Source organism: Triturus cristatus, chromosome 5_1, assembly GCF_964204655.1.
Source record: "Triturus cristatus chromosome 5_1, aTriCri1.1, whole genome shotgun sequence".
NCBI classification, from domain to species: Eukaryota; Metazoa; Chordata; class Amphibia; order Caudata; family Salamandridae; genus Triturus; species Triturus cristatus.
In genome coordinates, this window is record NC_140587.1 from 1,019,164,436 (window position 1) to 1,019,178,378 (window position 13,943).

The 13,943-nt window shown below is 52.0% G+C and overlaps 1 protein-coding gene across 2 annotated transcripts in view; it reads right to left on the bottom strand.

Moving 5' to 3' along the window:
- Window positions 1-13,943, bottom strand: part of TRIO (trio Rho guanine nucleotide exchange factor) — a 4,621,980-nt gene that overhangs the window by 945,551 nt on the left and 3,662,486 nt on the right. For both annotated transcript variants that reach the window (XM_085606120.1, XM_085606121.1), the window contains exon 45: window positions 13,666-13,743. In XM_085606120.1, the coding sequence (XP_085462246.1) occupies window positions 13,666-13,743 (78 nt within the window). The remainder of the gene's footprint in view (window positions 1-13,665; window positions 13,744-13,943) is intronic.

Here is a 13,943-nt window from a genome sequence, read left to right on the forward strand (position 1 = left end):
CAGTGCCACCAGACTACATTAAAACACATATTTGGTAACGTCCTGGCATACTCCAATTTGAGCCACTTCATGGAGCCCTTGGCCCCTACTCTGGTGTGAAACTGGACAAACGACTTGTAAGTATCATCCCCTCTGTCCAGCCACTCCTGTGGAAGGGACCCTTGAGTTGTTCCAACAAAATTCCCTGAGGTACTTAAGGGCTTACCTGTGGGTGGTTCCTTAGATTCGTCATGGGACAAGACTCAAGACTGTATCTACCTCACTCTTCGACTACCTGGACTCTTGGACTTCACTGGACTTTGCCTGGAATGGAGACTGCACCAAGAAACACTCCTGCTGCTCCTGGTCTCGCTTTTCTGTAAGTCTTCTTTGACATCTGTATCTGTGCTTCTTCCGGGATCTTCAACAGACCTATGGGCATCAAAGACACCCAAAGTAATCTCCCTTGGAGTGAAGGACTCACTCACCTGCAGCTTCAGACACCGCAAAGAATTTGACGGGTCTCCTGTTCCTGTTGGCCTACGGACTTCCCGAAGCTCAACAACACAGATGGTGGTTCTGCAACTCCCTTGAGTCCTGACCTGCCCTCTATGCAGGTTTAAGGCCAGTATCCTTCGTCAGAACTGCTGGGACTGACCTCCTGTGCACTGCTTCAACTTGCCATTGCCAAAGGCGTTATGCCTCTGCACTCCAGAGACCTTCAGGCTACAAGAAGCTCCATCCTCCAGCATTTCTTCCCTCCAACATCAGTGTCCTCACCGCATCCTTTGCACCGTGGGCCTTTGTTCTTGGTGAGCTGCTCGAGGTCCACTTGCGATACCGGTGCCTTTGGCCCGTGGGTCCTCCTGAGGGTCTTCTACTGCTTCAGTGGGCTCCCATGCCTCCTTGGGGCCTTCCCAGACTCTCCTGCTGTGGGAGAGTCCCTTGGACCTTGCTGGTTCTTTTTTCTCCATGCCAGTTGCGGCTACCAAGGCTTGTTGGTGCTCCTGATGGATACCGACCACCTAGTCACCTACATCCAACATGGGACAGCTTGTGCACCGCTCCTGGTCTTCCTCAGCTTTGGCTGGTCCTTACAGCTGCAGCAACCAGGTCACCATAGACTCTACTAAACATCCCAATATCAGTGGGCCTTCTGTCTTCATGCTCCTGGTCACTCCCGAGTGGCATAGACTCTGTCTCCTCAGCTTGCAGGTTCTTCACTTCCAGCATCCCCCCTTGGATTCCATCAGATTTCTTCACCTTCTTCTCAAGAGGCATTTTCTTCCTAGGCTTTCATTGTCTTTCATTGTTTCCAAAGTCTTGTCACCCCTATGCACCTGGCTTCCCTGGTGTAGGTAACCTGGTTCCCGCGGCACCCACGGGTGGGGTGGATATCCAAGCTTCCTTCCTCGAAGGGAATTCTTCGGGGTTCTCTGGGAAGGGTCCTTCTTCTGCAAAACTGCAACTTCTCCATTGACTTCCATTAGTCACATGGCTGTGTTCCCACTCTGCACACAGCCTCCGTGGGGTTCCTGGGTACTTACCTTGGGTGGTTTCTTGTGTCCCCGGCTCCTCTGGGTCTCCTTGTCCAAATCCTGTCTTCCTTTGCAGTTCGCATTCCACTTTCTTAGTAAATTGTTTGGTCTCCCCCCTGGAGACCACTGTGTACTATTTGCAATTGAAGTATTTTGCTATATTTGTGTTGATTTATTAGGGTAGGAGATATACCAATGCGTTAGTGAGCGTTGCACGCGGAAAAGAAGGAAACTGACGTCAGCGCGCCAGAAGGGTCTTATATGACCTCGTTGACGTCACGTATGTGGACGTCAGGGCGGGGTCGTGTGACGCCGTCCCAACTCCAGGAGTGCCACCCATGCCCGGGCCATTGCCAGTGATTTCCCACTCCCATTACGCTGTGCCATACATAACCTATAATTCCCTTCGCTTTCTGCCCATCTCTCCAGCTCCCTATTCCAGCGCGCCAGACTGGGCTCCTGCCTCGCCATCCAGTGGGAAGTAATTTCTCGCTTAGCCAGGACCAACCCTAAATCAATGAACTTGCTGGTGACCTTCGTTTTGGCAGTGTGTGGAAACCACTGTAACAGGCAAACCCCCGTTGTCACGGCTAACTCCCTCTCGTCATAGTCATCAAAGCAGACGTCACCTCCCTCCAAAAGCCTCCCACCTGAGGACAATCCAGGAACATATGGTGAAAATTCGCCCCTTCCTGGTCACAACGAGGACAGGTGGCCGACACCCCAAAATATTCAGTAATTTTACCAGGCGTGAGGTAGGCCCTATGAAAAACATAGAATTGCATGAGCTGAAAGCGCGCATTCCGAGAACATTTCCACGGCCGCTCAGCAATCGCCTCCCAGGGTTTGACTGCAATGGGCTCTCCCAGATCCGCCTCCCACTTAAGTCGCAACGCCGTCAGTGGTTGACGCAGATCCCGTGTGATCATTCGGTAGAGGCAGGTCGCCGCTTTAAAGGTGCCCGCCGCCATCACTACATATTGACAAGCAAAAAACGTGTCTGGCTCCAGCAATCCCTTTCGCCAGTGCATTCTGGGCTGTCAGGGCCGCATGCAAGAGGAAGTCCCCCCTTGGGAGATCATGTCGCTCTCAAAGGTCATTAAAAGGGAGAAGGTTACCATCCTCGTATAGATCACCTATTGCCGTAACTCCCGCCTCTTCCCAGGTCAGCAATTGGCTCCAATATCCCCCGTGAGATAACGCCTCGCACATCCTCAGCGGGATTTCGGGCATGTAGGGAGTCTTAATATGTGCCCTCCTGGCCAGGCATGCCCAGCACTGCCGCACCGTGCCCTAATCTGGCGGTAGCAAGTCGCCTCGCAAAGGGGCCCCCTAGCAACACACAGGACAAGAGATGCCAACTCGGATGCGAACCTCCCCGGTCCCCCAGGTGTCTAATATGGCCCGCCACCCACTTTGTGAACCATTGTAGCTGCGCAGCATGATAATATGCCTCTAGATCCGGCAGCGCAAGACCCCCCTCCGCCCTGGGTCGCTGCAGGTTGGTCAGAGCAACCCTCCGTCTCCCAGCCCCCATATAAACCCTGTAATCAAAGTATTAAGCTGGGCAAAGAGCTTACCCAGAATCCAAACGGGAAGCGTTCCAAAATAAAAGAGAAACCTGGGCAGGATGACCATCTTCACCAAGGCAACCCTGCCTGCAACAGATAGTGGAAGGGTCCTCCAGAACTCAAAAGAGGTTTTCGCACCGCGCACCGCTCGCCCCACATTGCCCTCCAAGAGATCGTCAGGAACATGATAAATCTGAGTCCTCAAGTATGGTAAGCACCGACATTCCCATGGAACATCCCCTACCCTCTGAGGATCGATCCTGTCTGGTCTAGTAGGAAACAAACACGATTCGGCCCAATTCACCCGGAGTCCCGCCACCCTCCCCAGGGTTTCCAGCAAGGCCCTCGCTCCCTGAAGGGAGTCTCCAGCATCCGGTAGGAACAGGAGGAGATCGTCCGCATACAATGCTATATGATGCATTCGCCCCTCTACCAAGAGCCCAGGGAAATGTCGCCCGACCTGGCGTGAGCAGCCATGGGCTCCATCGCCAGGGTAAACAATAAAGGGGATAACGGGCACCCCTGTCTCGTCCCCCGAGCTACTGCACAGGCAGCAGAAATTAAGCCTCCCGTCCTCACCCTGGCAGTAGAAGCACTGTATAGCAACAACTTCCACTGTATAAAGTATTCTCCCAATCCAAATTCCCGCAAGACATTAAAAGGTAGGGCCACTCCAGGCTATCAAAGGCCTTTTCGATATCGACCACAATAATGCAGGCCTCTCCCTTATCATAGGAGTCGCACCCCAAAATGCGCAGTAGTCTGCGCGCATTCATCGTGGTATTCCGAGAAGGAATGAACCCAGCCTGGTCCATGGGGATCAGTTTCGTCATGTGGGGCATCAAACGGCTGGCCAGAATGCGGCTTAAGATCTTGTAATCAAGATTAAGCATCGCGAGGGGCCTGTACGAGGAACGATCCCAAGAAGGTTTGCCCGGCTTAAGAAGGGGAACTATGAGGGTTTCACACGTGGAGGCAGGGAGGGCACCCTCTCGACGTGGCCTGTTATAGAGCGCCACCAAGCAGGAAACCAAGACATCCGTGTAGGCCGCGTAAAATTCAACGGGGAGCCCATCAGTACCCGGTGTTTTGTTTCGGGCCATGTGCTTTATGGCGTTGCGTACTTCACCCGCTTCAATGTCCCGACCCAGAGCTTCGGCGTCCTCGACCTCAAGCTGTGGTAGCTCAACCTTTGGTAAAAACTCCTCATCCCCCGGGAGCCCGAGACCCAGCCTACTCCGCTATAACTCGGTATAATACAGTAGGAAATTATCATTAATACCCCTTTGAGTGTAAAACACCTCGTCTTGCTGTCCTCTCAACTCAAGTATCATTGTCCCTCTACGAGCCGGGTTGGCCAGCCATGCTAGCAATGCCCCAACCTTATGGCACTTCGTGTGCGCCTCATCTATGTAGGCCTTATAATCAAAGCAGCGCAATCTATCGATGTGAACGGCTAGTTCCTCTCGAGCTTCAAGTAACCCTGCCTGTCTGTCCGGACGCTCTGGACACTCCCTCTCTGAATCGCGTACCTTCCTTTCTGCCTTAAGGACGTCCTGCAGCAACACTTTGCGCACTTCTACTACCTCCCCTATGCAGCGCCCCCTAACCACTAACTTAAAAGAATCCCATTTGACCAGCAAAGAAGATGCCGTGTTAGCATTAACCCTAAAATATTCCTCAATGGCCGATCCAATAGTAGCACGGAACACTTGATCTTCTAATGTGTCAGGCCGGAGCCACCAAGTGGGGATGACAGGGCGATCCCGCAACCAGAGTAGGGTTGTCAACAGCGGGTTATGATCAGACGATGTCCTAGCTAAGTACTCACTATGCACCATCCCCCCGTGGACATCTGGAGAGCTAAGGATCGAGTCCACTCGAACATGTAGGTCATGTAACGATGAGAAGTAAGAATAGTCCCTGTCAGTTGGGTGGTGTGCTCTCCAAGTATCTGTCAACCCCCATTGCTGTTGCCAGTCCTGCCGCACTGCAGCCAAACTATGGATCGGGGAATCCGCAAGGGGGGATGAGAGCGATCCAGGGAGACATCAGTGATGCAGTTGAAGTCACCACCCAGGAGCACCGAGCCAGTCAGCAAATGGGCCAGTTTCCCAGAGAGGTGGGCGAAAAAAGAAGCCTGATCTGTATTGGGGGCATAAATGCTCCCTACGACAATGTCCCTGCCATCAAGGCGCCCCGTCACCATAACATATCTACCTTCAGGATCAATCACCTGCCCAGTACTCTGGAACGGTACCTCCGCCCTAACCCAGACCATCGTGCTCCATCCATAAGCCAAGTATGTGGTACAGAACACATGCCCCTGCCACCTCCATTGCAAAGCCAGTCCCTCCTGCTTATTTAAGTGCGTTTCCTGCAACAGTGCTATCTGCACCCCGCGCCTTCTAAGATAGGCATGAATCTTGTGACGGCGAGTCATAGTGTGCATCCCCCTGATGTTCCAAGATAGACATCCAATACCTACGGCGGTAGCCATGGCGAGGTGAAATAAATGCTGGTCCCCCTACCTCCCATAGCGACATGCTTGGACCCACCCTCCCCTGTACCCCAACTCCCACTCCCCAGGACAGGTTCCCTTAAACTAGCCCCCATCCAAACTGAAACAACCAACAGCCTTGCTCAAAATGGGTAGTGAAACGTGCGCCGACTCAGAGGACCCAAAGCCCCTCCCGGCTCTCCCCCCGCCTAGTGTTAAAGAAACAGCAACAGCCCCCCGGGAGCCCCAATAATGGTGTGCAGTTGGTACCAACTCCCCTCTTCCCATAGGGCATGCACCCCTCAATAGTCAATCCAGAGTTGCAGTGCAAGTGTATCTCACCCCACCATCAGGGTCCAATTCAGCCAAACAAGTCCACCGTCAGCGGAGTGATCTCTGGTAGTTCAGGTTCAGAATCTCCGTTCGTGCTGCCAGCCGGAGAGGACCCTGCGCTCCCCGGCACTTGGGTAGAGGAAGCAGAAGCCGGACTGGTTCCACCCTGGCTAATCGCTGCAACCGCCTGCACAGCTCAGTCGCGTTCCAGACGACGGTCCGGTAGCGTGCGAGCCCTCGTCGGGCTCGTAGCATCAGGGGATCCTCTCTCCGCATGGCTTGCTGGCGAACTCCGCCCGACCTCGCCTGACGCGTCTCCAGCCATTGCCACGCTTCCTGTGGAGCGGTGAAAAAAAGCTGGCACCATCCACCACCAGTAGCCGCGCCGGGAAGAGCATCACATAAGAAATGCGGAGTTGACGTAGTTTCCTCTTAAGAGCAACAAAGGAGGCACGCTGTCTCTGAACCTCCCTGGTGTCATCTGGAAAAATCATCACCTTGGAGTTTTCTATTTGCAGATGTTGCTTCTCTCAGGCCTGCTGCAGGAGGTGGTCTCTGTTTCGGTAGTGCAGCAACCCTACCACCATCGGCCTCGGGGGTGCTCCCGGTTTAGGAGGCCTTGCTGGGACCCTGTGGGCTTTCTCCAGGGCAAAAAACGGGAACCGTCCCTCCGGTGCAACCTCCGACCTGAGCCAGCCTTCCAAGTACTGGACAGCATCGTCCCCTTCCGCACGTTCCGGTATTCCCACGAGGCGGAGGTTGTTCCTACGAGAGCGCCCTTCACTGTCCTCCGCCCTCAGCTCCAAAATCTGAACCCTGCTCTCCATCTGCCTCAGGGAGTTCTGCAAGAAGGCCATCGTGTCCGGGACCTCTGCCAGTGTCCTCTCAGTCGTTTTCACCCGCTCCTTCAACTTCTTATGGTCATCCTTAAGCAAAGCGAGATCCACCCCAATAGTATCTATCTTTGTTTCGATGGCCTCCCGAGATGCAGTGATGGCCTGCATTATATCCCCCAGAGTAGGGCCTCCAGGAGCCACCACACCAGAGTTTCGCAACTCGACGTCCTCATCTCCAGACTGGTGCCCCCCGTCCTCTTCCTGAAGGGCAGCGGACCCCTTTTTCTTGGACATGGCCCATCGCAGCCGCTCACCTGGGGACACACCAGTCTCCACCAGCCTCGGGGTGCCGCCAATTCAATTGGTGCAGCCGCCTCGCCAAGCAAATCAAATGAGGCAGAGTAGGTCCCAAGGATAAGTTGGCGTGTGGGGCAGCTGCCCTCGACCCTGGGGGCGAAAAGGTCAAGAGGGTCAGAAGCTGGTCCCTGCTCTATTCCAGCCTCAGTTTGAAGGATAGAGGAAGAAGCGCCGTTCAGTCAGTGCAACTCAGGGGGCAGCCAGCAGCATGTTAAGATCCCCCCGGCTCCCAACACTGCCACAAGACACCCCCGATGCAGCAACGCGGCTCGGAACCAAGCGGCTCACAAGGGAATCCTCAGGGCCTGTCCGCTTCAGGAACGCAACCTCACAAGAGCTCCACCTGCCCCTAGGCGGTCAATACCAGCCAGGTGACGCCGTAGGTACAGCTATGGCAGGGCCTCCAGAAGCACACTCAAAAGTCTGCCTCCACTACCAAAGCAGTCAACTCCTGTCCATGAGCCACACACTCTACCCCAGGCACTCCACCGTCATCCAGGGCCGTACAATGGGGGCAGTCTAGGAGAGAGGCAGGCCACCGTCTCAGTCGTAGGCAAAGCAGGAGGACTCGCATCCAGGCTCCCCTACCCCACTGTGCCATCCGCACAGCGAGGGGGCCCGTAATCCCAGCCAGCCACACACCGCCGTCAATGTCCCAGCTCCACTGCAGATGCCACCCGGCAGCCACGTATCACCGCAGCAGGAGGGTCACAAGCGTGCCGGTCCCCAGTAGCAAGCAAGCGGTGGGCTTCAGCGCTGACAGCGAGGCTGCTCCGTCGCCCCTCAGGATATATCGTCCACCTACCTCACTCTCAGCCAGGCTGCTCTTCCAGATCAACCCCGAGCCGCCATCTTAGGGCCAGGCGGCAGTGCCAGGTCGCAGTGCTCCGCTCTCCCCACTCTCCATTCCTTCACCAGGATTGCCGCCAGTCGCCGCACCAGGGTCAGGTGCAGGACCCCCCGCCGCTCTGCAGGGACAGTCCACAGCCCACAGGCCGTTGCAGTGGATGACGACCCCCTCTTCAGGTCGTGGCAGCTATCTTAGGTCGCAGCGGCCAGCGCTGAAGCGGGACAAAGATTTGCGTAGCACTGCGCTTACACCATCAGGGGAGCTCCCGCCAAGACACCAGACATTCCCACGCAGGTTGGGAGATTAGGGGCCCCCCCGAGTACCACAGGATCAATGGCAAAGGAGGGAGGCCGCGGAGGAGCTCCGAGGTCTGCTTCCCTCTACATCGGTGTCAGGCCACGCCCCGTGAATGTGCCTTATGATGATGAGGCTTGGACTACCAAGCTCTCAGGGGAGAGGTGCTGGGTCAGGAAGGCTGGGTCGCCCAGAGCAAGGCGGTGGCGACAGGCAATCGTCCTATCAACAGAAGCCCCTGTGCTGGGCTTGGACCAAGTGCCGAAATGGACATCCGTGAGGGCTTTATTGAAAGGCAGCGGTTCGGAAGCAGCAGGCTGAAGCACCTCTGGCTGAGGACCTCGGCTGCCCTCCTCACAAACCACAGCATAGGAAGCTCAATCCTCCATAGCCACAGTAGGGGGAGAAAGCAAGCCAGTGTCAGGGGACATGTTCAGACCAGTGGCATCATGCAAGTCCATTCGCCAGTCTGGTTCCTCAAGCTGGTAAGTTAAAGGGTCCAGCGGCCCCTCCCAGTCCTCTTCCTCACCTTCTGGCCCACAAGACATGCCAGTAATAAACACAGGAACAAAAGTTGCTTCAGCATCGGAATCTACATCGGTCCGTGTACACTTCGGAAATTAGGAAGGAGTCAGATCCAACCAGGATCACGGTCGACGCTAGTAGGATTGAGATCTACCAGAATAGATCAGGATCAAGACCTGGATCCACAGATACCCTACGAAGCCGGGGCCGGAGCCGCTGGCATCTAAGGTCGAGGGCCCATGACCGACTCCGCAGGGCCTGGATGAGTGCCGGTGAAGCAGGGCTGCCAACAATTTAGGTATAAGGCCTCATTCATCTTCTGGATCTGGGCAGGAGCCGCTCAGGCTCCTGGAAAGGGAGGAAGGCGCAGATCTGTCTCAGAAGTAGGCTCCGGAGACTTCAAGTAATGACGCTCGGAATCCCACGTCACGTTGGTTGACCAACAGGGAGAAGTCAAAGAAAGCCTTCGCTTCTTCGACTTCTTCTTGTGCTTCCCTGACTTACACAAGGATCTCCCCGACGGCTTCAAGTGTGAGGAGTGTGGGCTCCGCCACCATTCGAGACCTTCTCCTCGATCGAGAGCGACGCAGAGCCGAGCGCCGGGCATCCAGCAGCCTTTGGGACCACTCCCGCAAAGCCTTTAGGTTCATGGCCCGGAACTCGGAGCACGACTTCGGTCGTGGTCGCGCTCCAGACAACAGAGGAACACGAGGTGCGGATCTGTCAAGGCCTTCATCTGGTGGCAGGGACCGCAGGGCTTGAAGCCGTACCTACACTGGGACATCCTCGACGAAACCAGGAATCTACGACTCAAAATAGTAATCGACAAAAAGTCAAAAAAAAAGTTACCCAAAAAGTGGCTAGAATAGCTCTCTGGATCTGAGCTAGGCTGGCATGGAAAAAAAAAAAACTGACGTCAGCCACATGGGCAGTGTCTATGTAGGTCCCACTACGTCATACCAACGCCCACGACAGATGCGGAGCCAACCAATGTCCCCTAACGATGCGCAGGGGTACTGCTGAAGAAAAAATCTCCTGGGGAACCTGGAGGAAATTCTAAGATAAGAAATCTACAACTAACAGTCTGTATCAGATGCACTTTGAACTGAACTGAAGTTTTTAGGGTTTACCTTGCTGGTAGACATCTGTATAAATAAGCTTTCAGGCATAGGATGACATATATGGAGGGCTGACAACGCTCCATAGGGACCTAGAATCTTCTGACAAAATTAGCAAAATCTCCTCCTCAAAGGCTTTACCTGCTGAGGAGTCAATGAGAGCTAAGAAAAATTGTGACACATTAGCTCCAACTGTGGAATGTATTCAGAATTGGACGATGGTGGTGGAGCTGAATCCTTAGAACACTGACTGCACAACCTCTCCCTGGATCAGGAGTGGCAGGAAGTGTGCTTGCTTCTAGACTTGTGTAGGAAGCTGGCTTAGTATATGGTGCACCCTGCACTAATCCAGACAACACTTGTGGGGATTTTAGTGGTCTTAGACAATTATAGAAATATCTCTAAGTGGTAGCTGTGGAAAGCAGCCTTCAGGCTTAGTCCGGAAGGAGTGTAAAGCAGCTTGGGTTACCAGTACTAATCACATATACAAAAAACCCACATCTGGATGACAAAAAACCACCTCAAACTCAATGCGCTCAAAACAGACTTTCTCCTAATCTCCCCACCACAAGGACACGGCAACATAGAAAACTGGATGAAACACTTAACAGCCTTCAACTGCAAACCTCACATTATTGATTCCACAAGATCGCTGTAAATAATACTCAAAAAGAATCTCACCATGAGGTAACACATAAGCACAGCCACCGAAGGAGCTAACTTGCATATGAACATTCTCCAAAAACTAAAACCCTTCTTCATCTACAACCTAAAAACTGCAGTTCAAGCTCTAGTTATACCAAGAACAGACAATGGAAATACAACCCTATGTGGCTTGCCGAGATCCAGACTGGCTCCTCTAAGAGCCTCACTCAACGGGGCTGCAAGACTCGTCACAGGCTCCAAAAAGAACAACCACATCATCCCTGATCTAAAGGCACTGAACTGGATCCCCTATGAGTCAAGATCACTCTAAAAATTGCCTGCATGACACACAAAGTTCTGCACTTCAACACACCGAAGTATCTAGCCAATAAACTGGAATTATCAGGCAGAAGCAAAACTATGAGAAGAACACCTTGCTATTGAAACCACAAAACTTAGGGAAACAAAAACCTACACACGCACCTTCTCTGGCCTAGCACCTAGGATCTGGAACGGCCTGCCCCCGGCAATAAGAATGAACCCCTCAACCACCTCCTTCAAAAAATACGTTAAACTACTTCTAATGAATAAAACTATCTCCTGCTCTCAGCTCTGGTGCGAGTTAGATACCAACCAGACACTGCTCACCTACCTGGATCCGTGATGAACTCTAAGCGAGAATGACTAACACACTCCGGACCTTTAACGAGAACCGACAACATTTATGATCTCCTGTTAGCTACTCATATCCATGTGACTAGTTCTCTCATTTTCTTTTGATGTAACGTTTGTAAAGTGCTCTGATACCCTCAACGGGTCTAGTTTGTGCTATATAAAACTTTATAAATAAATAAATATAGTGCAGGTTAAGTGAAAAAGAACCACAAAGTGTAGGTATAAAACTATTTATTATAATCACTCAGTAACACATTGGTATGTCTCCTACCTGGAGATATAATCACAATTCACACAATACTTCAATAATAAACAGGTAAGTAGCACAAATACACAATGGTCTCCAGGGGGAGACCAAACCACATACTAATAAAGTGGAATGCAAACTGCGACCGCAGTCGAGACTGGACCCAGAAGACTTAGAAGAGCTGGAGACCCAAGGAACCACCTAAGATAAGTACCCAGGAACCTGACGGAGTCTGTGTGCAGAGTGGAGTCACGACTGCCTACTCCATACAAGTCAAGGGGGAAGTCGCAGTTGCAGTTTCCAAGAAGAAGGACCCTTCCCAGAAGACATTGAAGTCCGTAGGACGTCAGGAGCAGCAGACTTGTCAGCTTAGCTGCGGTGCCTGCAGATGCAGGGGAGTGACTCCTTCTCCCCAAGGGTGATTCCTTTGGGTGTCTTTGATGCCCCAGGCCTGGAGAAGAAGACGGACGGAGCACAAGCACAGACAACGCAGAAGACTGGCAGGAAGGCGAAACCAGGAGCAACAAGAGTCTTCCAGATGCGGTCTTACTTCCCACAGAGAAGTCCAACGAAGTCCAACATGCCCAGACGGTTGAAGATGAAGTGACTTAGGATCTGAATCTTGGCCAACAATGAATCTGAAGAGCCACCCACAGGTAAGCCCTTAAGTACACACAAAGAAAGAGTTGGGACGATTCAGGGGTCCCTCCCAAAGGAGTGGCCGGACAGATGGGATAATCATCCCATGTCCTTTGTCCAGTTTCGCGCCAGAGCTGGAGCCAACAGCTCCCTGAACTGGTTTCAACCGAGTATGCAAGGAGAGCACCAAATGTACCCTTCAAAGCACTCTGGTGGCGCTGGCAAGCGCCCCCACCCCAGCCCAATACACTAAGACCTGCCAAGTGTACTGTCTACACCTCCATGTGACAGGAAACCTATTGTTCTACCTTCCCCTGCTCTAGCTTGGCTCAGCAGCAGGAGGGCAGAATCGTGTTTGTGGTCAGCAGCAGCACTAGCTTGCTGTTGGAGCCTGAAAGGCTGGTACCGGGAATACAAGGGGCTCCCTATGGGTACCCCCCCCCCCCAGTACATGGGATCATACTTCCAACACTGGAAGCGGTGTTGGGGTACGAGTCCAACATGTTTGATACCAAACATGACCGGTTTTGGTGCAGCCAATATATAGTTAGACATTTCGTAATTGACTCGATGTCCACTATATGTGTAAAATGGATGACCACACTTACAAAGCCTATAGAATGGACTCCTAGGTTTGTAGGAGGTGCCCTGTTCATGCCGTGCACCCTCACACTGATAACCAAGCACCTTGCCTTCAGGATCGAAACAGACTACCTTAGGGGTGACTTATAGGTTTTAAGTGCAGTGACCTCAGATATAAGGAAATGTACATCTGTTGTGAGTGGTGCTAGCACCAGCTCACACAGGCTGCAATGGCAGGCCTTTAGTCACAGTTTGAGTGGTCTCTAATGGATGGCATGATACATGCTGCAGTCCATGGAAGACCCCTGGTGTACCTATGCACTGGGTACCTTAGTACCATATACTAGGGACTTAGAAGGGTACACCAGTAGCCAATTAGGAAGGTACCAAAGAACTTACCATAGTCTAATTTAGGGAGAGAGCACAGTGACTGGGGTCCTGATTAGCAGGGTCCCAGTCAGACTAGTCAGAAAACAAAATGACACCAGCAAAAAGTGGGGGTGACCATAAAAGCAGATTCTATTTTCCTACAACTTGTGTTTTTAACTTCATCTGGAACTTACCCGAAGAATGTAACCTAGACCAGCAATGAGACTTGGATGGAGAGAGAGCCTGGGACTAAGTTCATGAACAATCTAGCTTCTTGTGTTTACTGACCTACAGCTTTGGTTCATGCTCTCTCATAGTCCATAAAGGAAATCTTGTCACAGAAATCTGAGCATGCTTGGAGGTTAAGTACAAATAGCAGATGACGTCCTCATCTTTGACTAACATCAAAGGCTGTATGTATCCTTAACATTGAAAAGGTGAGGCATCTGTGATTACAAGTACTGATCAGAATTTTCACCTACAGCTAATATGGGACAATTTTGCTTTATATTTTTTAAGATGATGCATTCAAACCCATTTCAGAAAAGGCAAGCCTGGTCTTAAAAAAACATTTTTGTGAATTGGAAAAATCCCATTTACAACTTACATCGAATCCTTGTAGCCGTCCAACATTCATCATATCATTACACCGTTTGGGTATGACGGACATAACATCCACAGCTCTCTGAAGAAAACAAAGGGTAAATGCCAACCATTATTCAGAACCTTTTGGAAAGGCTATGCAATTTTCACATTTGTTTGTCATCTGAACTCGGTGATGTCAACATAAAAGGATAATACAACTTGAATTATTGACGTTTAAATAGAAACTTAGGTAATTAGTTACAACACCTTCTAAATGGGATCCTGGCCATTTGAAAGCCA